This window comes from Typopeltis vanoorti, chromosome 10 (genome assembly GCF_054136105.1).
Source record: "Typopeltis vanoorti isolate ZY-2024b chromosome 10, IOZ_Tvanoo_1.0, whole genome shotgun sequence".
NCBI lineage: Eukaryota > Metazoa > Arthropoda > Arachnida > Uropygi > Thelyphonidae > Typopeltis > Typopeltis vanoorti.
Window position 1 is genome coordinate 27,834,730 of NC_143558.1, and position 27,771 is coordinate 27,862,500.

The following is a 27,771-nucleotide window of genomic DNA, read 5'->3' on the forward strand; positions in this document are numbered from 1 at the left end:
TACTTTTAGCCTGGTTTGTTTTTGAACTAGGTTTGGTTTAAATATTGAGTTAATTACTCCTGTTATTTTTAAATATTTTGCAATTTTTATGTTTATATCTTTTTCATTTTCATAAGTGATCATACATCCTAGGTAGTTAAATGAATTCACCTGTTCTAAGATCTTGTTATCTAATACTATTTTAGTTCTTGCTGGATCTTGTCCTTTAAAGGCCATAGTTTTTGATTTTTCCGTTGATATTATCATACAATAATCTTTGGATATCTCATTTAGATTTAAAATAGCTTTCTGTAAGTTATCTTCAGAATTTGTAATTGTTATTTGGTCGTCTGCAAAGAGGAGAGTGTTTAAGTTAACTGTAGGTGAAAGTTTAATTCCTTGATGTAAATTTTTACTCCATTTTATTATTATTTCATTTAAGTAGATATTAAAAAGAGTTGCTGAGAGGGGACATCCCTGTCGGACCCCTTGGTTTATCTCTCTTGTATATGATAGCTCATGATTTAATCTTATTTGTTTTTGATTATTTTCATATATACTTGTGACAGCTTTTAGGATATTATTTGGGATTTGTCTTTCTTTTAATATGTTAAATAATATGTTTCTTTTAACTTTGTCAAAGTCAATAAATGCAATATGTGTTTCTAAATTATATTCTCTTCTTTTCTCTATTATTAATTTTAGGCAGAAGGCTGGGTCTATACATGATCGTCCTTTTCTAAATCCATTTTGTACCTCTAGAATAAAGTTTTCGGAATATTTTATTAGTTTGTTATTTAAGATTCTGCTGTATATTTTGTAACATGAATTTAGTATACTGATACCTCTAGTTTCATAATCAACCAACATATCATTGCATATGATACTACTCATCAAATCATACTTTACTGAAAGAATAATGCCGGTCAAAATTAACGGAACAAGCTCTACTCAACGCAAAATTTTAGCTGGAGTTCCGCAAGCTCCTGGCTCCTTACTGGCCTCACTTTTGTTCGCAATCTACATGGCAGATGTCCCACAGAACTCGATGAAGTCCATCTCGGCTTTATACACAGACGACAGTATTAACAAGATCCCTCCGTCCTTGCCTTGTAACCAATAAACTTCAAGACAATATCTCAATGCTAGAAAAATGGTTCACAGATTGGAGACTGCAAGAAAAATCCTGAAAAAAGCGTAACCATACTTTTCACCAGAAGGCTAGCATCCCCAAAAGGGGACATTCAACTATTTATTACTAAAATCCCATGGCAAACAGCAACTAAATATCTCAGGGTACTACTAGATAAAAGATTGTGCTTCAATAACCACGTAAAAGTATCCAAAATTATTGCTCAACTCTATCCCCTGATTAATCGACGAAGCAAATTAAATACAAAGAACTAACTATTGCTCTATATCATATCTCTATATCTCTATATACTAAATAAAGTATAAATAATGGATTAAAAAATAAAATAATATAAACAATTAAATTCGAGAAATATAAAAATGCCAAGAAGTAAATTTAAATAAAGAGAAATATAGAAATTTTCAGAACGAATATTTGTCAGCCTTGACTTTTCCAAATGTACATTGACTACTTGCAATAATAAATATACTTTTCGCAGAGATTAATCAATTTCAATCTGCGACTCTTGGGTGATGTGAAAATGTCCACAAAATATCCACATAGATACAGAAATCATCGCATCCTTGCTGATATCAAAAGGTATCTAATAGTCGTAATAACTTAAACGAGAGAGATAAACCAAGGTAAATACAGTAATCACCTCCCAAAAGCAGCAAAATTATCTTAGAAAATCAAATTATTTTAATAATCAAAAATACATTCAATAGTCGTTAAACTATTGAAACGATTTTTTATTTTAAATTAATTTACTAATGATGGTTTTATACACCTTTTATTAAAATATAATATCCAGCTATATAATATATAAGTTTCCAATTTGTTTGTTATTGTCGAAGGAGGAGAGGTTCCAGGGTAACAAATGGCAATGCTGTAGCCAATGAAGTTTTAACTGAGGCTCGGCTATTGCCGTTACCCAGTCATGACTAGAGCTTTTTAGCTCAATAACACTCCATCCACACAGATTTACTTCATTCAGATGACGGGATAAAGAGTCAAGGACTGAGTCCATCGCCCAGTTCTTATAAGAACTATAAGAACTTGTTTGTTATTGATATTATCAATTTATTTAAAGTAATATGTTTAGCAATGAATTTTCTGAAGATAATAAAAATAAATATATACTGTAGCTATTACAAATTTATTTATAAATAATATTGAAAAGTAATATAATTAATATAGTAAAATTAAAACATTCATTAACGTTACATTGAAAAAGCATTTGACAAAATTAATATGTTAAATAAATTAATATGTTAATTTATTTAACATATTAAAAGAAAGACAAATAATAAACAATATCCTAAAAGCTATCATAAGTATATATGAAAATAATCAAATACAAATAAGATTAAATCACGAGCTATCATATACGAGAGAGATAAACCAAGGAGTCCGACATTGATGCCCCCTTTCTGCAACTCTTTTTGATATTTATCAAAATGAAATAATAATAAAAATGGAATAAAAATTTCCATCAAGGTATTAAACTATCTCCTATTGCGAACTTAAACACTCTCCTTTTTTGCTTATGACCAAAAATAGCCAAAGATTATTGAATGACATCAAGAGAAAAATCAAAAACGATAGCCTTTAAAGGACAAGATCCAATAAGAACTAAAATATATACTTGGTTTAATTCTTTATCCTTTATAATAGACAACAAGATTTTAGAACAAGTGAATTAATTTAACTACCCAGGTTGTATGATTACATGTGAAAATGAAAAACATATAAACCTAAAAATTGCAAAATATTTAAAAATAACAGGCGTAATAAACTCTATATTTAAACCAAACCTAGTTCAAAAACAAACCAGACTAAAAGTATACAATACATTAGCCCTACCAGTCCTATTGTATGAGAGAGAAATCTGGACAATAAAACAAAAAGACAAACAAAGATTAATAACAGCAGAAATGAAGTTGATGAGAAAAACTGCAAAGTATACCCTATTTGATCACAAAAGAAACGAAGAAATTATGAAAGAATTAAACCAAGAACCAGTAATAGAAAAAATTAAAAAATATAAACATAAATGGATGGAACACGTTCAAAGAATGAAAACAGAAAGATTACCAAAACAAACCTTAAAGTACAAGCCATTAGGAAAACGAAAACCAGGATGTCCTCTTAAACGATTCAACGATGACTTCTAAGGCCCGAACAGGCCATGCTAGGCCTAAATCCTTGATAGGCATGATGATTAACGTTACATTTTATACACCATTTGTTGAAACGGAATTTAATAGTATATGGCTGGTAAAAGTGCTATTACAAATTTTGAAGTGTAGACTTGCCTTTTTCATGTATTTCTGTGTCATTACAGGTCACACAATGAGATTAGAGGTATCCAACAACGCATGATCCAGGTCGTGAGTTTCTCATTCCGCGGACACACGTGACATTGATTTCAGAAGGTGTACTCTCCATCATGGGGTGCAACTTTGCCAAGACAATGCCCAACAAGAATCAGGACGCAAACAACGCAGCAGCCATTCCTGATTCTGTAACCCCTGCTCCACAAGATCCTCGCATGCCCTTAACTGTGAGACAAAGGTTTAGCATTTCGAAATCATGGAAAGCTATCGCACGAGCATTGGAACCCACTGGAGTTAGTATGTTTGTAAGGTAAGAAAAATTTCTTTAAATCGAAGTTTGTGAGTTTCAGAATAATTTAAAGTTTATGAAGTAAATAGAGAAGTTCCATTAAATTTGAAATAATCATTTAAAAAAAAAAAAAATTATTACATTCCGAATTGTTTGCAAATATAATTTTGAATAATAATAATTTTTTAAACATTTTATTATGTCTTGCATACTTATAATTATTACATTATAAAATTATAGAAATTACATATTTCTATAGCAACATGTATTTTCTATAATTACATATTTACTGTAATATAGAAATTTTTACAAAATTTAAAAATTACATACATATAATAATAAAGTATTTTTTTAATTCAATGATTTTTATTATTAAAATTATGATTGCATATTATGCATTTATAAAACATGTTCTAGTTTTTTTTTAACAAGGAATTTCATACAAATTTTCATTTTTTTGTATAATGTGTTAATAATAGTTACTATAGATTTTCAAGTCCTTGGCATTACTTTCAAGTCCTTCGCAACTGTTTTTTTCTGTCTGCTGGCATTTATGAGGTTGTCTCTTGTGGACTTGCTCTTAAGACGAATTATGACTGATGCAGGTCGTGGCAAGCCTTATTTTTTACTCTTCCTAGGAATCTGATTTACGGTCTCAATGTCATTAAGCTGTAGGGGGGGGGGGGGTATCAATTGCATGGCCTAATTTTAAAACTACATCTCTGAGGTTTTCTGTAGGTGCAGTTTCAGGAAGACCGTTTTTGATAAGATCTTCTTTATGTTGTTGCTGATTTAAACGTATTGTAGTTTTAGAGAATGAACTTCTTGACGGAGTTCGGAAGTCTCTTTCATCAATTTGTGTTGCCTGTCATTTAGTGCGTTAATTCTGATTTTGATGTCTTTTACCATTTGCAATACTTCTATCACTGCTAAACTATTATGTTTGACCAAATCTTCATATTCGCTACATTTTTTGTTATTTGTTCGTTCTGTTTGTCAAAGAGTTCTTGCACAAGATCTACTAAGCTGGCTTCTATAATCTCTAGATGGTTTTCTATTAGTATATTTAAGGAGTTCAAATTATAGGACTCACCCGTATTTTTTTGTCTGTTCAGTTCGTCGTCTGATTTTGCCTCCCATATAATCGGCTGCCTTAGATGCGTTTATTTATTCTCCCTGCAGAGTAGGGACATCCATTCCTCACGTGTTGCATTGGATTTACGTTGCCAGGCTGTTTCTGAAAGGTCGGCACATTTTAAGTGTAGAATCCTACTGCATTTCCTACAGGTTATTTGATTTCCGTCGAACGATAAATCCTTCAGGCATTTGATGCACTTCATGATTCACGTTTCTTCCCTTGAGTAGAGGTGGCGTGATTGTAAAGATGGCGACGTCCTTTGTTCTTTGTTTGTTGTTGACCGCGGTCCTATCTGTTCACTTTTCAGCACTTCAAAATTTGGTTTCTTCTTAGCCGATTTCGGTGAATTGTATATCACTGTCTTCGGCGTGACAAGTAATGGGAACATAGAGTTCCCAAGTAACTCTATGTTACTTGGGAACACTTTCAAATTAAAAACAGGAGTTGGAACCACTTTAAAACTATAAAAAAACGGGGGCAGCGATATCACTGCACGCCCGTTCATATGCCTACACAGCGCCCTCTGAATAATAATAATAATAAAGGAATTCATATAAAGAAAACTTTTTCAGACCGACTCAGACCTCACTAAGTATGATATTGAGATTACCCCCCCCACACACACACACACCCGAGTTAGAAGACTCATCTTCCACCAAGGCTTTCGTATATCCATGCCAAAATGGAAAGGATTCAAACCCAAATTCTTTGGTTGTAGAACTGAGATTTCAGGTTCAGTTTAGTCCCAAACAGAAACCAATATTTTAGTTCAGCAGACGGATTTGTGATTTAGAATAAATTTGGAAGAGAAAATGTTTCCATTAATGTCCGAGATTTTGCCCGGTGGAAATATCAACGTGAAAATCAACATAAATAGCTTTTATAAGTCCATTGAACGAGTCAAGCTAAAATTATCACGAAGAATGAACCAGTAAAACAATCAAAATATAATCTTGAATGAGCATTTCATTAAAAAAAAAATTTACTAAAGAAAATTTTTTAAATTATTATTTTGCGTTTATGTAACATAATAAAGTGAGAATGAAAATTTCTCAATGCGTTGCGTTTGTTAGTTATATCTGACTAAAACAATAAGAATTATCTGAAGGTGCGTTAAATAAAGTGTCTAATATGAATTAGCGCTATGAAGATTAACACACACACAGAGCGAAATGAAGAGATATTCCGATTGACAGAAATCTGTTTTTCGTTGAAATCTTTTGAGAGATACGAAGAATATGGAATATTCTTCGTATATAGAAAAAAAAAAAGAATATAGAATTTGGATGGTAACTTGACGTTCTTTCTAATGATTTTATATATATATATATATATATATATATATATATATAAAATCATTAGAAAGAACGTCAAGTTACCACTGAAGATCATAACCATTAGAAAGAACATCAAGTTAAAACCACCCAAATACATGAATTTAAACTTTAAAAATGTTTACATTTTTAAATTTACAATTGGGATTCATTGCAAGATCCATATTGAATGCTTAAATTTACGACCGGTTTTTTTTTTTTTTTGCATGGTATTATATACGTGTGTGTGTGTGTGTTGGGCGTTTAACCGTCTGAGTCGTGAACAGATGTTAATAGAAATTTCGTATTTGTGTCAGAATCCTGATATGGCAACGAGTATCTTAATTTAAATTTCAATTCTTTTTGACCGCGTAGAAAACTTACTTTACCAGATTTAATTCTATCTCTTCTCTCAGATAAATATTTTTTTTTTTTTTGTTCGAAAGGCTCATTACTGTAGGTAAGAGTCGTTTTGGGTCTAATACTTTTCAACTCAGAAAATGTCGAGAACTGAAGATCATAAAGCAGAAATGAGTGATACAAAAAAGTTATTACAATTCTTAAGTTCTCTGCAGGTAGTCAATATTTTATTAGTGAAACAGTACTGAGCTCACTTGTAGAGCACTTTAAAAGTGCCTGATTTCTTTCTTACACTGTTATTATTACGATTATTACTTAGAACCCCATCGGAATTCCAGGAATCATCGCAAGAGAAGGTTAGTCCACAGTCTTACTCTATTTCTCTCACCTATCAAATATTATTCTTTGTCTGTTAATTGCGTTATTTTCAAAGAGAAAAATCTTGCTGGTACGAGGTCTGCTATCTTACTTTCAATTAAAAAAATTAAGAAAAAAGGGAAAGTGGTTTTTACTTTGCTTGATAAAATAATAAAATTTATGAAACTGAGAATGATATCGAATCCTTCAAGTTTTTTTTTAAGTTACAGTATTTACAGTATTTTTAAATACCAATCGCTATAGGCAGCTGCATAATATTTTTCTTTGAAAATAGAAGCAGCAACATAGAACAAAATGAAAGAGCTGTGAAACTGTAAACTCACCATTTTTTGGCTAGATAGTTAGAACATCAGAATAATAATAATAAATTGTTGGATATAAGATTACTGATAGTGGATTCACTGTATAATATTGTAATAGAAATCGTGTTGATCTATTTTGTTATTACCGGACAAAACTAGAAAAACATTAAGGAAACTAATTAGTCTCATTCTCAGGCGGATGAGTACGTAACAAAAGACTGCTGTGAGAGAGAGAGAGAGAGAGATGAAGCGACTGTACGACATAAAAATTGTAAACGATATCCTGAAAAATAAAAAAACTTCATATTATGAAGTTTCTTTATAAATTAAGTCTTTAATTTATAAAAAAAACTTATTGAGACTTATCGTAGAGTGATGGAGGGCCAGGAATTTATGGCGGGTAGGTTCTTGGCAGATACCTGTGAATAAGGTTAAACTGTGTGTTTAACCTGTTGAATTGCCCCCCCCCCCCTTCTCTTTACCATATTGTATTAGATTAGAGCAGCAATTTTCAACCGCTGTGCCGCGAGATTTGTGAAAACAAATTAATTGAAAGAAATAATGTCGTAATTTGCGCATTTATTCCCTTGAAGTAAGTAATAGTAATTACTTACCCAAGAAGGATAAGTAATTACTATTATTAATATCTTCTGTATGTAAATCAATCAAAATTATGCCTATTTTTTGCCAGATCGTTAAAAAAATTAAAAGAATATATTTTTAGTGTGCCGCAGAATTTTAATAATTAGTCTAGGTGTGCCGTATTATGAAAAGGGTTGAAAATCACTGGATTAGAGCAACTTGACAGTTCTTCCATTCAATCCAGTTTTTTTTTTTTTTTTTTATGCGTTCATCTTCAGTTACGGTGTAGGGATGTGAGAAATGAACCCAGTCGTTTTCCTCGCTTTATTGTGGATAATCTAACCATCCAGTCAGTCTGTATATCTTTTGAAAATGATGAAATGGCGATCTTCATACTGCAAATTTCCATGGAATACCAGATCGATTCCTACTATCAAACCAGATAATTTTTCCCTGTAAAAATTTTCATTTAGTGGGGTCATGTAGGATTGTCAAGTACTTTCTGTTAAACTATACATGCTACGAGGTGGACTCTTGACTAAACGGATTTAGTCATGTTGCAACATGATCAAAACATTTATCTTGTACAGATTCACTGGAATCAAGGCCATCAAAAAACATAAAAAACAAAATAAAGTTTTCATTTTGTTTCTTATTATGTTTATCATGGTCTTTACATTCAGAAATGGAAATGATCATTACTCGGTTCATAATAGTCACTACGAGTAAAATAATTGATTGTTTTTAAATGAAAAAAATCGTTTCTAATATTTCATATATTTATGAACAAAAGGTCTGTTTACCCTTGTGGTGATTGTATTTCCTTGGCACAAGGTCTGTAGAAAAAAAAAAGTCCATTACAGGTTCTCTTCTATTCTATCAACGTGTAGTGAACACTTTCTCTTCTTTTTTTAGAATTTTAAAAGCCGATTTTAGAATTAGTCGATCTTTTGCACAAAGTAAAGAAAGTTTTTCTCCTCCAGAAGAAACTTGGATTTTTATCAAATTAAAATTGACCATAGAACACACGATTACATAGAAATAAACACTAATTAGGATTGGGAGACATGGCCTCTTTGCTAACACGCAGTCGGAATGCACTCAACCTCGGCGATGGTAAGAGGTGGAGACAAAGCTGTTTTAGAGATTAAAAACAAACAAGCTAAAAAGTGCGGCTTAATCTCTTGATGGAATAAGAGGCGCTAATTATTTTTCAATATTTCCGGATTTTTAACTTTGAGAAACAAAGAATTTCCTTTCATTAGATAGCGATGCATTTATTGGATCCTAATTTTTGCCAAGTATATGTAGTTAAATATTGTGTGTGTGTGTGTGTGTGTGTGTGTGTGTGTGTGTGTGTGTGTGTGTGTGTGTGTGTGTGTGTTATATATTGTAGACAATTATTTTTAAATGAATACTGATGTTCAAAAATTGATTATGAATGTATTGATTGTGTCGTTAACATTTAAGCTTACTAGTGTATAATTTACTGAATTATCATAAAACATTGTACAGGAAAGATTTTTTTTTTTACCTTAATGAATATGTTACGCAAAGTATTTACAGGCAGATTAGCATAATTTAATATCTTCAATTACTAGGTCACTTGATCAGTGATTTTCACTGAAATTAGTAGAGGCGGCTCGTACATAGGCACTGCGGAACTGCAGCACCCCCAAATTTTCTCGATATATAAATATATTTATTAATTTATTTATGTTTGCTTGTAATATTTAATTTTATCATCGACAATCCTATACATTTCTCTTATTTTGTATAAAAAATAATAAAAATCCATCTTGTAGAACTTAGAAGGGCAAAGGACGCTAGCAGCATTGTTTACCACAGTGTCATATTGCTACGCGCTCAAGCATATGCACGTCATAGCGAGCTATTAGCGTAATGCGGCACTGTCCGTCGCGCAGTTCCACTGTTGTTTATATGCAGTTTGCACCAGTAGTAGTGTTCGTAGTGCTTATCCTATTTACTCCGTCTCTTTATATTTGAACATTACAATTAAAGGATTTAATTGTAATGTCCAAAAATTAAGAATTATAAACACGTTAATTTAATGTCACAAATGTCTCTCAAGAATAGAATGTCCGAAAATTGTAAATCCATTCCTTTAATTACAATTAAAGGAATGGGTTTTATTTTTAAGTAATTTTGAATTATACTAAACTGTATAATTTTATCGATAATAAACAATAGTTTTTCATGTTTAATTTTTTTTTTAATTTTTCCCATAATTTTGATATTTTATCCAAACACGTATACACTGTACTAACAGTGTGTATGTATATTTCTAAAGTTGCAGCACCCCCACAATTTCAAGCCACGAGCTGCCACTGGGAAAGTACGTACTTTGTTAGATTTCTTTGGGTTTGATATATTTTACATAAACATGTGTGCAAACATTATTTAAATGTTTCAAATAAAAGAGCTTTAGTCACATTTCTCTGATGTGTACTTAAACATATCAGAGTGAAAATCACTTTGTTGAAACAAATATCTCGTTTTAACTATATCAGCGTAAGCTTTCTCCCGCACAATGCAATGAAAATTGTTGTTTAGTGAGTTAACGATTATGTTAAGTTTATTATACATCATCTCTGTTTATTGTATTAATTTACTAAAAAAAAAAAAAAAAGACTTCATTGTGGAAAAAGTAAGTTATTATATAGAGATGGGCTCGTGAGGTCGTATTCTTTTAAGTAGTTCAAACCAAGGCAACTCCCATTCTCATAAACTTAGGAAAATTTTGAAACTGGCTAAAAATAAAAACGGATATATAATATCCTTTATATAAATAACAAAAATTTACATTCTGTATCACTTGATTTTAATAAATCTTAAAAAGGTCTATTATTAACTTTTATTAATCTGTTATATTATGTATTTTATTTTAGACTTTTATTTATCTAATTAATTTATCTACTATTAACTTGATTATTAAAATAGAGATTTAATTTATTAAATAAATACTTATGTACTTTTAAAACATTCGCTTTTTTTTTTACATTAAAATGCATCTCGTAATATCGTCCTGTACACCTGCACTGCCATCTATTGTTCATAAACTAAATAAAAACTCTCTCAATTTTTTCTTTCTTTCTGAAGATTACCTTTAAACAATAACCTGCAATTACCAATCCATTATATCGTATGACCCCAAAATATTTCTTTACATTTCAAGCCAAATTTCTTTTAGCTGCTGTCAAAAGAAAAAAAAAAAACTGTTATCTCCTTTTTGAACAAAAACAACAGGAAGACATTGAATTTTTGTTTTTCTCAGTTGAGCGCCAGACAATCGATCACTTGTGTACCGTCTGGATCTAGTTCAAAGAACCTGCCAGGATAACACAATGATACGCCATAGAAATAATGGAGCGTTCTCTATAAGAAGTCACTGACCTGAACAAACTGTTCCAAATAAGGATAAATATTAATAATAAAAAATAACCTCTTCCATTTTTTTAAATAGCCAAGATTTAAAAAAAAAAAATTATTTTTAGATCATAGGCAACACGATATTCAGTTTAACAAAATTATATTTTGTTAAACTGGATTGCAATGAATAATAAATTTATTTAATTATAGTTAATTAATTAAAAAACTTTTCTCCATAATAATTATAAACCATCCATATTAAAATATTTTATTTTTTCCTTATTTTATTAATTTCTGTAGAAATTTTCATTGCGAAAATATTTATGTAACAATGTTTTGTACATCGGCTAGAAGATTATGTTTTTTATTATTATTGCAGGTTATTCCAAGACCATGAAGATATGTTGGAATTGTTTTCAAAATTCCAGAATCTCAGGACAAAAGAATCTCAAAGAGAAAGTATGGAATTGGCAGAACACGCATCCCTTGTCATGTCCACTTTAGACGAAAGTATTGCATCGCTCGATAACGTGGATTATTGTATTGACTACCTACACAATGTAGGTAAAATGCATCGGAAAGTGGCTGGTTTCAAAAGCGAATATTTTTGGGTATGTTGATATTTTCGTATTTATAGATAGTAAAAACGTATTAGAAGTAGAAAGAAGAGTATAGAACTTCCTGTTTTCAGAAAATAATATTAATTTTGATAGAATACGAAAAAAAAAATGTTTAAAATTATTTTGAAGTATGAGACGAAACTTATATATAAAAAAGTTATAGTTAGATGATATGCTGTGTCCTAAAAGTTGCAACTAATTATTTAAAACTTTCTGAAAGAAAATGTAAATATTGAATGGTTTGTGTATTTCTGTAATTATTTAGCTGGTTGCAAATTTAATTTCCGGTGACACTAGCGCTCCCTATTATGATATTTCTACTGCTTTTTAGTTTGCTGTTTTTGCATGAAAATCTTTTGAATAAAAGTAGTGTCACTTGACGTGATTTGTATGCAAGTTGGCTTGTTGCCAATTCAAAATTCAACGCATTCTGCTATTGTTGGGTGCACTTTTCCCTCTTTTGGCAAAGTCAACATCTTCACTTTGTAATAAATGTTAGTAGTTTGTTGATGTGACAGTTACAGCGAAAACTTTCTTCCATAATTCTACTAAAACTTTTAGTTTAATGTAATAAAGTCCAATGTACGGATCGACATTGAGTAGTTAACGTAACTACTCAATGTCGCATTATAATGGTTTAAAACGCATTATTTACGCATTATGATGGTACAAAAATTGCACTAAATGTCGCATTATAATGGATTAGGGATTTATTTGATAATAGAAACAGTGCTTTTAACCAGTTTAGCCAATTAAGCAGTTAATTAATTAATTATATAGAACTTAATAAAAACTGAAATAAGTTCATTGCATATTTTGATTTTTGATGCCAGAAAATTTAAAATGAGTAATTTTTAGCAAATTGTATGAATTTATTAATTTCATTTTAGTCCATGGAATTATAATAGTAGTTTATTTTTCACAAATCCGATTATTCAAAAATAAATAGATAAATTAATATCTTGAAGCCCAAATGGTACTTTTTGCAGTATACAACGAAATGAAAATTATAATTGACACAAGAGCGGGGAGAGGAACATTACTTATCAAAATAGGAATCCAACTCGATAGATAACCCAAAAAATCGAAAAATGTAATTACAGTTCGTAGCAAGAGAGAGAGAGAGTTGCAGAGGCACTGTAGAATGTTCGGTAATCAATAGAGCGATGTGTGCCACCTGCTCTGGGTACAAGATATGGTAACTACAATAACATCTGCGTCCTCCATGGAAACCGTGTATACAGTTAGCACGTGACAGCTTGTTTACCCAAACCAATATTGCTTGGATAGATTAACGGATGGTTAAAGTTTTATTTGGAACTGTTTTTCCCTTAAAATTTCGCATGTGTACGCAAGGGAAGTTAAGAAGAGCAACATCGAGACTGTCTCTCTCTTTTTTTTTTCTTTCGTAAGTCGGTGAGTCATATTTGTACAGTTGACACTACGGATTGTCCACTTGTGATTTCAAATTTAGGAACGCGATTTACATATCTTATACGAGACTGTGGATATAGTTGGGTCTATGAAACAAAGTCCTGGGGTGTATAACGTTGCGGCTTTAAGAAGCAACAGGACTTGATTTATACATTTTGTCGCCTGAGGCAAAATATATAATAAAAGTATGCGTTTGTTTGTGTGTGTGTGTGTGTGTGAGAGAGAGAGAGAGAGATTAACTTATTTCACAAGTGGCGATTTGTAAAATCTCCTCTTTTGTCCACGCTACCCCTCATTAGAAGTAAAAGTAAAAACAAAACAATAAAAAAAAAAAAAAAACGTGGGGGAAAATTACCTCATTTCCTATTCTCCATTTACGTGTTAGGACTCAATAACTTGCCAATTCAATTTGTCGTAGCATCAGTTTTATGTGAAGCCAAGTCAACTTGGTGTTACATAAGCCTAATTTGATTCTGTGATAGGATGAAAGCAACAAATTCCCGGAAGAAACAAACCCTGACTATCAGCTGAAAAAAAAAGAAATCAATATGATGTAAAAAAAAAATTAAGAAACATATCTTCTCGGATACTTCGATTTCCTATACTCTTCTTATGCTTTCGAGATGAATGATTGGCCTCATGCATTTGACAAGAAATTTTTCAAGCAGCAATAGGTACACTATGGCCCATTAAAGCAAAAGATGCTCTTCACAAAATTTTCATTTGATGGATTGGCGTGCTCAGTTTATTACCCAACTGTATGGGAAGTTTAGTATTGTCCCACCAGTCTTTTAACCAAATTGCGTACCGGTTAATGTAGCTAAGCTAAACTTCGTGAGCGCGAGTTGGAAAGACCTTCTCTATTTTCTCTGACCATTCATGATGATATGGTTGAGTTTTTTAAAGTCATTCTAGACAAAGAACACATTTCTGGTTTTTAGGTTTCGTTTTTTAAAGCCAAAACAATAAAAAAAACAAAGCGGTTTTAATCGGGGGCATCATTTCCCGGATCAATAATAAAAGAAAAATAATAACGTGACTAAGAGTGCAAAAAGTAGAAGAAAGAAAAGAGAAGACTTCAGAATTTATTCACTTAACTCGATCTGGGCTTTGAAGCAGCAAGATATAGTAGCAACATTTGTTTGGGGAAAGTGGGGGGAGAGGAGAAGAAACACAATAAAAACGACTTAGGGATCTTAGAATATTCACACACACACACACACACACACACACACACACACACACACACAGATGGTTGGAAATAAAGGAACCCATTTTTTTATAACTACATACATACATAACTTCTGGATCAATTTTCAATCAATTTTAGGCCTTCTTGTATATGAAGCTCTTGACATTAAGGCATCGCCAATGCTCCTATTTTATACGTTCAATAGCTGATCTTGTGCAATTAGCAATCCACTTTATTTCATTCGTCACTTGGTCCTCTGTATGGACAAAATCGATATCTAGGCTAAACTTAACAATAACTATATATATTGCACGCTTGCTTTCAGTAATATATATTCTGACATTCACTCTAAGTTATGTAGAACTCATAATAATTAATAATAAAAACTAAATCGGTCTTCTTTGTTTTCTTGAATTTTTATATAAAAATAACTTACTGTCACATTCTTTTGGTGATATTTCAGTGCACGTTTTACTATTCGTTCCTTTGCTTTACATTTCTGAAACAATTTAAGAGTGCTTTCAAAGAATCACCTTTTTTATTTCTTACGGGTATGATCCTCGTGTACGCATGCTAAGTTCTGCTTCTGTTTGATAACACTAATTCAAATAAAGGTTGTGATTATTCGTAGTTAGAATGGGGTAAGATCTCAAAGAAGGATCAGAAATCAATGTTGCTCCTTCTGAGATGCAACGATCTCTTCAGACCTGAGAGTCGTATTCCAAATTAGGGAATATTTGGAATTCGTATGGGATAAGAGTAGTTATTTGTGTGGAAATTAACATCAAAAGTGCAACAATTTCAAACTCAGAATATCTAGATAAGAAATATTTGAATATTTTACAACAAATTATCAATGTACGTCAGGAAGAGAGTGGTAGATTTCGAAGTACTCTGACATTGTTTAAAAAGAAAACCAAAAAAAAAAAAGTTGTCCACAATCAAACTCTGTGTGTGATTGACGGCGAAACTAGAGCATTACAAAGATTCTAGTTTAACATAATCACTCGTATAATGTTTAATATGGTTCATTTATTTTTTGATAAAATTAATAAAGTTATTTAACGTTATTTAATATTAAGTTAATTATATTAATTAATTAAGCCTATTATAAAGTTATTTAATATTATTAAATATTCAAAAATAAGATTAATTTGAAAACGAACATTTTTCATTACACACCAAATGTTTAATTATATAACATTAAATATAAAAATGTTTGTGCATGCTGAAAGAAGAAAGTCATTTTTAGGACTTTTAGTCATTTTTAGGACATTTTTGGAATTCGTATGGGATAAGAGTAGTTATTTGTGTGGAAATTAACATCTAAAGTGCAACAATTTCAAACTCAGAATATCTAGATAAGAAATATTTGAATATTTTACAACAAATTATCAATGTACGTCAGGAAGAGAGTGGTAGATTTCGAAGTACTCTGACATTGTTTAAAAAGAAAACCAAAAAAAAAAAAGTTGTCCACAATCAAACTCTGTGTGTGATTGACGGCGAAACTAGAGCATTACAAAGATTCTAGTTTAACATAATCACTCGTATAATGTTTAATATGGTTCATTTATTTTTTGATAAAATTAATAAAGTTATTTAACGTTATTTAATATTAAGTTAATTATATTAATTAATTAAGCCTATTATAAAGTTATTTAATATTATTAAATATTCAAAAATAAGATTAATTTGAAAACGAACATTTTTCATTACACACCAAATGTTTAATTATATAACATTAAATATAAAAATGTTTGTGCATGCTGAAAGAAGAAAGTCATTTTTAGGACTTTTAGTCATTTTTAGGACATTTTTGGAATTCGTATGGGATAAGAGTAGTTATTTGTGTGGAAATTAACATCTAAAGTGCAACAATTTCAAACTCAGAATATCTAGATAAGAAATATTTGAATATTTTACAACAAATTATCAATGTACGTCAGGAAGAGAGTGGTAGATATTGAGATACTGAGGCTCCGATATTGCCGTTACCCAGCCATGACTAGAGCTTTTTAGCTCAATAACACCCCATCCACACAGATTTTCTTCATTCAGATGACGGGATAAAGAGTCAAGGACTCAGTCCATCGCCCAGTTCTTTTAAGAACTTTGCAATGAATATCCTAGACATCTCAAAGGCCTTCGACAAGATCTGGCACCAAGGCCTCCTCTACAAACTTATCATCGCCAACCTTCCACTGAACATGATACACCTGATCAAATCATACCTCTCCAACAGGAGGATGCAAGTCAAAATCAGTGAAACAGTCTCAACCCAACGGAAAATCCTCGCTGGAGTTCCTCAAGGATCACTGCTAGCCCCGATCCTGTTCAACATCTATATGGCAGACATCCCTCAAAATCCTCTCACATCCACCATCGCCCTTTATGCTGATGACACGGCTATTCTAGCCAGATCTCGTCAACCACTTCTCGTCACCAAAAAACTACAAGACACCATCCTGAATCTAGAAAAATGGTTTAAAGACTGGCGACTACAATTAAACCCCCAGAAAAGTACAACGATACTCTTCACAAGAACACGAGCATCCCCCAAAGGAGACATCACCCTGTTCAACTCTAAAATTCCCTGGAAAACTGAAACAAAATACCTCGGAATACTTCTCGATAAGCGATTATGCTTCAACAGCCACATCAAGAGCATATGCACCAAAGCTTCAAAAGTTATCGCCCAGCTATACCCCTTGATCAACAGACACAGCAAACTAAGCTCAACAAATAAAATACTACTGTACAAGACAGTGATCCGTCCCACAGTCATATACGCCTCCCCAGCCTGGAGCCATACCTCCGAGACAAACATCCTCAAGCTACAAAGACTACAGAACAAATGCCTGCGAATGATTCTGGACGCCCCGTGGTTCATCGGGTCCACCGGGACATAAATATCCCCTACATCTCTCCACTACTACGCTCCCTAGCAGAAAAATTCTTTATGAAGACATCTATCCATCCAAACCAACTGATACAACAAGCCGGAAACTATGACGGTAATGACCACTGGAAACATAAAAGACCGAAAGCCATCCTAACACCCAACGACGAATAACCACTTCTGCCCACTCAGGGCGAGCTAAAATAGCTCACAAATTTCTCCCATCACTGCTCCCGAAACAGACAACAGGGAATATGAAAAGCGTCAAGCTTCACCCTCTGCGCCATATATGTCCTGCGTCCTGCAATGAATATGGGTATAGGTAAAAAAGGCCTTCTTAGGGCTTCCAGGGTAACAAATGGCAATGCTGTAGTCAACGAGGTTTTAACTGAGGCTAGGTTATTACCGTTACCCAGCCATGACTAGAGCTTTTTAGATCACTAACACTCCATCCACACAGATTTACTTCATTCAGGTGACGGGATAAAGAGTCAAGGACTCAATCCATCGCCCAGTTCTTATAAGAACTTGCAATAAATATGTTTATTATTTCTATTTCTCATCTTAAAAAAATTTCTTAATAACTGACACTATCGTATAAAATATTTCTTAATAACTGACACTATCGTATAAAATATTTCTTAATAACTGACACTATCGTATAAAATATACCTGATTTAACCAGGGATCGCTAGTATTTCGTATATTGAAAAGGAGTCGCAGATATTAAAAAACATTTTTTTTTTTAAATTGAAGAACCTGTGTACTAGAAAATATATTGCAGTCTATCAGCAATCATAAATTTTCCATGACATTTCGAATCTTATCATTCCCCTCTAAACAATGAATTATAGGAAAAATCAGACTCGTTTTAGATAAAAACACATTTTTTTAAAAGAATTTCGTCCAATTTTATTTACAAAAGGTTTTAGAAATCAATACAGAACAAATTAGAATTTATTTAAGTTAATAAATTAAAATATTGGAATACATCTGTTTGATTTTTATATAAAAAGACTTAATTAAGAATGAAGCAACGTGATTAACACCCCTGGAGGGTAATGGATGGCAATGTTGCAGCCAATGAACTTCTAACTGAGGCTTGGCTATTGCTGTTGCCCTCCTGCCATGATTAGAGCTTTAATAGCTCAATAACAACTTAACCCTACACTGTCCTCTACAGACAACGGGGAATATGAAAAACATTCTTGCTTCGCCCCTTTCAGCCAGCCCTTTTATATGTATATTAAATTATATTTGAATATTACCAATACTGTTAAGGTTAGGTGTGCACATTACAGACGCATAAGATGAAGTTATTTACAGGGCAGCCCATTCACTCCTGCAGTCACAGGAAACACGAGGTGCACAGGGCTTTTCTCCATCCCTCCACACACAAGGAGGATATGACCTGCAGATCTTGAAATATTCCTACTACAGTAATACTGTTCGAACCATACGGAAATCAATGGCATCAAATCACCCATCTGGCAATCTAATTAAATATTTATTGGATATTTCCTACCTTGTTTTGGGAACACTGACCATGTGCGGAGATGGTGCCAGAGTGGTACTAGACAGTATGTAAAACACTAAAGAGATTTGTTACAGATGGGGTTCTTCGGCTTAGCCCAAAGCAGCTGTGTTGAGAACTTTGATTTCTTCGGATTTGAGACGCCTGATCTTGGGCCGAATGAAGAGGCGCTCTTTGCGAACATCAAAAACCTTTTCAGCAGGATTTGCCGATTCTCGGCGAAAGTAGTAAAATCACAATATCGTCCCCGACCTTGCAAACCCCCTTTTGCGAAGTATGCCATACAATTGAAACTATAGGGCACCTCCTCTACCGTGTAGCGCATTTGGCAAAGGCTGGCTGAAGTGCTTAGGATCCCGTTGCCCACTTCCTCTGAGGTAGTGCTATTGCAGTTCCCCCCACCGGTAAGGGAAAAAAAAAAAACCTAATTTTTCTAATCAATGTCATTAAATATCACATATGGAAAGTATGTAAAAAACATCTCACTGAGGAAGACAGAATCTCCCATTGAATTAGGAACTCCTCCGCCTATCTCCCTCGATTTCTGGAGCAGGAATATTACCACTTGGAGGAAGAACGGTTCCTAAGGAGATGGCGTAGACCAGGGCTATCCAACCTTAGGTAATCCGAGGGCCGCATTAGAAAAAGAAATTATTCGAGGGCCGCATCGCAATGCGTATCTAGTAATTTGGTGAGCAGCAGCAAGCAACACAAATCTCGAAAGCTGAACAAACGAACAACACTAATTGTGCAATAATCGCGCGCTCACGTTCTCCGTGAGCACCCAGAGCATGCGTATTGGAACAAAACAGTGTAAGAACGCTTCTTTAACATATCTATTATTTGAAAAACACGTGGGTATATAGTGATGTAAACCACCAAATAAAATTAGCAACATCGAGATTATCGATTAGTGATAGAATTAAAATATCTAATAAGCATTCAATTCAAATTGTTATTTTATTTTTTCGCTCGTGCAAATCAAAACCCACAGGCCGGACTCACAAAATCGAACCGTGGGCCGCATGCGGCCGTTGGGCAGTGCTTTCGACTGCCCAACGGCCGTACTTCGCTCCCTCATACATCTCCTTCACCAACCTCACGTAATTTTCCGACACCCCCTTCTTCCTCATACATCTCCATACCTCCTGTCTGGCCACTCTGTCGTACGCCTTTTCCAGGTCTATAAACACCATATGTAGCTCCGCCTGCATCTCCCTATATTTCTCCATGAATCGCCTTAGCGCAAATATTGCATCCGTTGTTCCACTTCCTGACATAAATCCAAACTACTCCTACCAATTTTTGTTTCCCGCTGTATCCTTCCTTCAATTACTCTTTCCCATACCTTCAACGTGTGTGACATCAGCTTGATCCCTCTATAGTTGCCACAATCTTGAACATCTCCTTTTCCCTTGTAGATTGGGACGAGAATGCTTTTCCTCCATTCCTCTGGTATCTTTTCCTACTGGGCTATTTTCCTCATCAGATCCCATAACATGTCTACGCCCTGGCTGCCGAAACTTCTCCAGGTATCTGGTCCGCCCCCAAAGCCTTTATATTCTTCGTTTTTCTCATTATTTTTGTATAAAAAATCGCAATGTGTTTATGTATAAGCATTGCATTATTATTAGTATATGTATAATTTATTATTACAGTGCACAAGAACTTATTATTATTACCACAAGTGCATCACCATGGAGTCCATAGACTCATCAAGCGCTAACCAGCATTCGCACAATAATTGTCATTTTTAACTTGACCTCATTCACCAACAAAGCACTCCAAAATCTTGGAAATCCATTCCCACTCAAAAAAATAAAAAATAAAATAACGACAACAAAAAAAAAATCATCACGCTTACCCTCTCACTTAATTTCCAGGTAGATGATTCCTAGTTCTCCCCATACTAGTTATTACTGTAAAAATTTCTTGTATCTATCCTATAAAAATTTTTTAAATGACTTGCAATAAGGGGCGATATGTGTCTGTCATCTTCCCGTTTCATTCTATTACAAATCTTCAACCTACCCTTAAAACCAAGCCTCCGCGGGGTTCAATCGATATAGACAAAGCCCTTTGGTCGGAAAGACCTGAGTTCGATTCCCGTCAGTGACGGGAATCGAACTCAGACGAACATCATGGACGACGGAATCGTCCATGATGATTTAGAAATCATCATGGACGATTCTTTACAACTATTTCTGTAACCATTTTTATACCATCAGCAAACAACTAAAATAACCCCCGAAACGTTTATCGCGATACTATTAGCATTTCTGGTATTAACGGACCATTTTCACTTAGTTTAAAAGACTTGTACGTTTTTCATCGTGAGCATTATTAAATAAATAATAACAATATATTAAAATTATTTTCTGAGCGAAGTTTATTCGTGTAAAAAGTTGACTTGAAGTGCCCTCTATGTTTATATTGTTCAAATTTATCAACACAGCTCATCGCGGAAGAGTATACTGTTGGCTAGCAGACATGTTTGTAGTACACTGTAAAGCGATATAGCATCATTCAGAGTTCTTGCATGAACACTCTTATTTGAAATTTAAACTATTTTCTCCTCCACAAGATCTTTTTCAAAATGATCTTATGAACATGAAACACGACGTACTTTATGCAGTTAATGGGCGAAATGTTTTAGTTCCCCCTTTCTGAAGAAAAGTTGTTTTCAAAAATTATTTCTGGTACTAAGAGACACGTAATAGATTTGTTAATAAATTATAATCACCGGCTAATTACTTTACCGAGTAGTACTAGCTGGGGAGTCCAGTTTTCTATTACATGTGGCAATTTAGCATTGCCACATGTAATAGAAAAAAAAAAAAAAAACAGGATTGAGACTTTTTTTTTTTTTTTGATTAAGCTTTCGTATTGGCAACATGCAACTCGGACATCTTAATTCATATATTATTATAAATATAGGAATAAAAAAATATCACTACGTTTAACACATTATGTGCGTCTCATTATCAATAACTGTTAATCAATTAAAACTCGAAATAAACTCCTGAAAATCGCTGTGCAGATTGAATAGCTGTACTGGGCTGCTTATCTGAATTCAACCGATAAACTGCGGCAATCGATCTTATTTCTAGTCATTCACAGTTCATTCACGATCAATCGCATGGAATAGCAAGATCAACGCACACTGTCCGGTTACATACACGTGTCAGATTTTTAACAACCTACCTTATGGGGGAGTGGGGGAATTATTTTGTTTAATAATACTCTTAATTTAAGTAACTATATTAATTCTGCTGTTATAGAAATAAAACTGTCAAAGAGACTAAGAGCGTGACAATATCACATTCGCTTTAATTATACCGCGATGTGGAGTTACAACAATATTCCATTTATTGGAGAGATAAATAAAATTAAAAATTGCATACATTTTACGATCTGTAAAACATACAAAATTTATTTATATAGTAATATAAATAAATTTTATTCAAAATATATTTTAAGTAAACAGGGGGAAAAAAATTCTATAGTTAATGAAGTGAACGCATGATGGCGCTGTGAAACTGAAAATTTCAGAAAGCGCTGCTGAATTTTTCCGCCCAAATTAATTATTTTCACGTGTATGATTTAACAACTAACATCCATCAATGTTGGAATCATGTTAATTAAATATATTACCTTGGGCATTTATCATTTTGTATTTGTTATATGAGTATATCGGGTATAATTATCCAATTACTTCATAACTTTAACGAAATCGATTTTCAGACTGGAATTAAAGAGACGAGAACGCCGTCGTCTGCTTTCTGTTATATCTGGCAATCTTACTGCTGTGACAGCACTCATATTAACACATCAAATTGCATTAAAATATTAAAGCAAAAAGATTACAGTAAGTGGATTATTACGAACTTATCAGTTACAAATAGCAACATCGAATAAAACTGATAAAACGTTAAATTATCAGGTACTTCAGTATAATTATTGGAAGGATCGATAATATACGTATACTTTAATTTAGCAAATGAGAGAACGGTCTAGTTAGGTAGATATTAAATGGTATTTCACATTGATTGAATTATAATTAATTCTTTTGAAAAGCAATTCATCAGAAAGATTATTTGTGGGTTTTTAAGCTGAATGATTCTATATTTATTATTAAAATAGTTTGATATTTCAAATTGCCTGCATTTGGTGATAATTTAGGTTCATATGTATAATCGGATTTTTCTTTCATTTTCGAATATGAATATTATATATATATATATATATATATAGTGACTAGTATTGACTCGGCTTGTAGACATTTTAAAAATTAATAATTATACTCACTAAGAACACCGAGAAAGGTAAGAAAAATAACACGACTAATTTCGTCGGAACGCCGACTTCTTCAGGTGTGTAAATTATATATGACCCACACACGAGAGGCCACAAGACTTATAGCACACTGGTGCCTTGTGTGGGCAAAAGGAATAGAAAAGAATAGATGGAATAATAAAAGTGGAGGCAGTGAAGTTGGTTCAATGAGTTTTAAGATGGACTGTAAGAGGGTGTTGGTTAGCGGTGGCTCTTGTTTTAATGATTTTGGAGGAGGGTGGAGGAATAATAGTGGCCAATTCAGCAGAGCATTGTCCATGAAAGTAACTGTGGAAGAGGCACAAGGCAGAAACTATGAAAGAGGGATGGAAGTGGGTCTGTGAGAGAAGGATCCTTAATTAGCCACATTGCGCTCTTCTGGATAGAATCGAACAATCTTAGAGAGGATTTTGGTGCTCCACTCCAAATATGGGAGCAATATTCATTGGTTGGGCTGATTTGTGCTTTGTGTTGAGTTAGCAGCTGTGAAGTAGTGTCTTGTGTGAAGAAGTATACCAAGTTGTTTGGCGGCTGCGGAAGCTATAGTTGAAATGTTGTGTCAGGAAAGATCGGAGGTGCAGGTCAGTCCAAGAAGAGAAATCTGACCGCGTTTGCATATCTCAATATTACTGAAAGTAAGGAGGGGCGAGTATTGGTGGCATTGAAGTTTACAAGGTTGTCCTTGCTCCACTAGGATATAGCTAGGAGAACTGAGTTCAGGTCGCTGGTCGTGGTAGATCTTGAATATCCTTATACTTGAGCACTAAAAGGTTTATTGAATATAAAGGAGAAATGGAGTGTTCTATTGTCGGCAAAGCTACGGATAGGATTGGAAGTCTGTGAGAGCAGGTAGTTTACATATAATAGGAAGAGAGTGGGCTTAAAAACAGAACCTTGGAGTACTCCTGCATCGGTGGGGAGTCCACCATGACATGTAGGGAGCGACCAGTGAGAAAGTTGGCGATCCAGTTGCAGAGTGGGGAAGGAGGATCAGAGGATGGCAATTTGGTGAGTAGGCTCCTGTGCCAAACCCGATCGAATGCCTTTGAAATGTCGAGGGCAACCATTTAACATCACTAATGGTTAACAGTGGCGGGGGAGAATAAATGAATCAGTTGAATCAATGATCATGAATTGATGACATAACCAGAACTTCTATTTCAACTTCACACAGATCCATGTGCAATAGTATTAAAGAGTTCAAATGCTGTCAAATAGAGAGAGAGAGAGAAAGAGGGAAAATGACAACAGCATTAAATGCTGCAATTCCGTAAAGGGGAAAAAATTGAGCTTTTCCAAATTGTGGCTGGGATGTTTTGTTCCTTAAATTTATTTTCATCATTCATTCATTTTTTTTTTCTTTTCTTCATATATTCCTACAATGTAGAGAAGGGAAGTAAGTTTTCCGATTTAGTCTATTATTATTATTAACATATAAATATAAAAGATATCGAATATAAATTATTATAAATAAATGTAATAATTATACATACATTTTAATGGTATTCTGTAAAATTTCATTCATTGGTATTTTTGACTTTTAGTTGGATTAATAGCCAATAGATGGAGTGAACGACTCTTTTGAATGGCTAAGGCTGGTGTGATGATCCCGATCTCAGCCCTAATCAATTTTCGTACCTTAAAAGTAGTAGTATTAAAAATATTTTTCTTAACTGTTGTTCAAAAATATTTTTTAACTTTTAAAATATTACTTTTCTTTTGTAACCCTTCCCCTCCCCGGAAGGAATAAGAATGAATGTGCTGTTTTAATTGTCAAACGAACGAATTGGATTTTAACGTGTGGAAAACGTAACGAATAATTTATTTAATTTGTGGGGAAAAAAAATGTGTGCTGCTCTTCATTATTTATTTAATCCTTGGAAAATGTGTGATGCTGTTGTTTATATATATATATATATATTATTATTATTATTATTTTGGTTGTTTTTATATTTTATGTACATATATTTTGAATGCTAAATTGTTCCATGTATTGGTACCAATTTTTGTTTAGAATAATCCTCCCAATATTTTTGTTTTCTTTTAATCCTTTGATATTCTTCATATGGGTATTGTATATCAGTCATGTAATGTAAACATATTCTTCAGTAATCCAGGGTGTCCACTTCGCTTTACAAATTCCGGTTCGTTTTTTTTTTTTTTTTAATCTAATGCGGTTTGTTATAGCTGTTGTTGTTATGTTTGTGTATGCCTGTAAACTGCGTGTATTCTGGAAGATTTACTGTTTTTCCCGGATGAAAGTTTCCGAAAGGCTAACCTGTTCTTTTTTTTTCTCTGTCAGATATTTAAATATGTTTAGGATTCATTACGAACACCTTTTTTAAAGTTTTTTTTTTCAAGAAACCATCCCTTTCTAGTAATATATTAGTAATAAAATAACTAAAAATATAAGACTGAAGTCTCTAATTGATGATTTATTTTAAATAACTAACTTAACTAATATTTTTTGGAGGAATTTAAGATTTATTTAACAACTGTATAGCTTTCAGTAGCAGAAATTCGAAAAATTCCAACTATTCTCACTGTCAAAAGAAACGCAACAAGTTCTTAAGTTCTTAAAAGAACTGGGCGATGGACTGAGTCCGTGACTCTTTATCCCGTCATCTGAATGAAGAAAATCTGTGTGGATTGGGTGTTATTTTTCTGTGTGGATTGGGTGTTATTGAGCTAAAAAGCTCTAGTCATTGCTGAGTAACGGCAATAGTAGCCGAGCCTCAGTTAAAACTTCATCCGCTACAGCATTGCCATTTGTTCAGAAACGTAACAAACATTAAGCAATTAATTATTATAAAAATCTTATAATAAGAAATAAAAGCTTTCTTATTAAAACTCCTTATACACTTCAAAATTTCGATAATCTCTGAGAGTTTTAATAAAAACTTTATTTTATTTATAACTTCCGTTTATATTCTATAAAAAATATTCTTTTATTTTCAACAGTCTCATGCATGGATCGAACAAGTGATATCGATCGAAACAGTGATATCGATACACGTACAATTAAGAGAATAAATTCAAATAAAACACTTGAAACTATTTTAAGCGGTTTAAATTGGCACAGCGATGTGTCTTACGATACTCAATAACTTTTTCCTGTAAACTATGTTTCTTCTTTCAAAATAATCGGCAAAAACAAATCGTCACATATAAATGTCCGTCTATTACTTTTACTGTAAATGACATCATAAGATTGCCTTCAACTTTTAACAAGCTTTTGTGTCAACACAATCAGTAATACTGAAAAGTGAGGTTTTATTCTTCAGTTTATGATTGATCTTTGTCAAGATCTTCCGACTGTTGTTGGTAACCAGACAATGCAGTTTGAAACCTTGACTTTATCCTATCGGAATATAGACATATGTATGTATGCAGCGAGTTCTTAAAAGAATTGGGAGATGGACTGAGTCCTTGGACTCTTTATCCCGTCATCTGAATGAAGAAAATCTGTGTGGATGGAGTGTTATTGAGCTAAAAAGCTCTAGTCATGGATGGGTAACGGCAATATCCGGGCCTCAGTTAAAACTTCATTGGCTACAGCATTGCCATATTTAAAGGTAAAGCTGTCTCTAAAAATTCGGACGATCCCTAGGCCACTCAATCGTGGGCGAAAGACCGTCCATCTCAGCGGTGGCTCCATTCAGCGATGTCCTTCGACTCACACGCCACCACCGAGCAGAACCGCTCATATTTTCCGAAGAAAAGCATTCACCGACAAAGCCCCTCAGCGGGCCGTGCCGGAGAACACTTTCCCCGGAGACTCAAATTGCTCCCTTAAGGCAAAAACCTTAAGAGAGCGACTCAATTTCTCTAATCTCTGCGCCCTAGGGGGTAACAGCACCAGCCGAACCTCAGTTAAACTTCATTGGTACAGCATTGCCATCCATTATCTCGTATTCGAAATTACTATTAGAATTCGTAATTTAGAATACGAATTCTTAATTCGTATTCTAATATATATATAAATATATATATATATATATATATATATATATATATATATATATATAAATTACGATTAGAATTCGTAATTTAGAATACGAATTCTAAATTCGTTACCCTGGAAGTCCTAAAAAGGACTCTCTCAATCATAAAAAAAAAAATAAATAAATAAATAAATTTTGTGAGTTCAACAAATTTTCATCATTGGCCTGTAGAATAAGATAAGCTGAGAGTCAGCAGATAGTAGGAGAGGAAGTAAAATAGAGTGCATAGTAGTAGAGTAGGTAAAAGAGCCCTCAGTTGACCTGTTTTAGCTGTTTGCCCCCCAGGGGCGATTCTAAAATGGTCGTTGATTTTTCACTTTAGAAAAAGGAAAAATCCTGAAAAGGAAAACATGTAACAAACAGAAAGTGTAACATAAGTATCGAGAAAGCCAAAGGAATGGAAAACTAAATTTAGAGGTGGAGGAAGGATCTGGCCCGAGTGATGCAGCTCACAAGGAACTGCACCGCCTCGCTGTAAGCCTTCGCCGCTCGGGTTCTCAGGTCCTCCCCCACCTGTGGGATCTAAAAACCAGTGAAGCTGAGTACAG

General features: G+C 33.3%; 1 protein-coding gene across 4 annotated transcripts in view; it reads left to right on the forward strand.

Annotated features, from left to right (window-relative positions):
• LOC150102267 (neuroglobin-1-like) overlaps nt 1-27,771 on the forward strand; it is a 131,357-nt gene that overhangs the window by 91,381 nt on the left and 12,205 nt on the right. For all 4 annotated transcript variants that reach the window (XM_090399181.1, XM_090399182.1, XM_090399183.1 and 1 more), the window contains exons 2-3: nt 3,459-3,760; nt 11,582-11,813. In XM_090399181.1, the coding sequence (XP_090255307.1) occupies nt 3,564-3,760; nt 11,582-11,813 (429 nt within the window). In that variant the 5' untranslated portion in view covers nt 3,459-3,563. The remainder of the gene's footprint in view (nt 1-3,458; nt 3,761-11,581; nt 11,814-27,771) is intronic.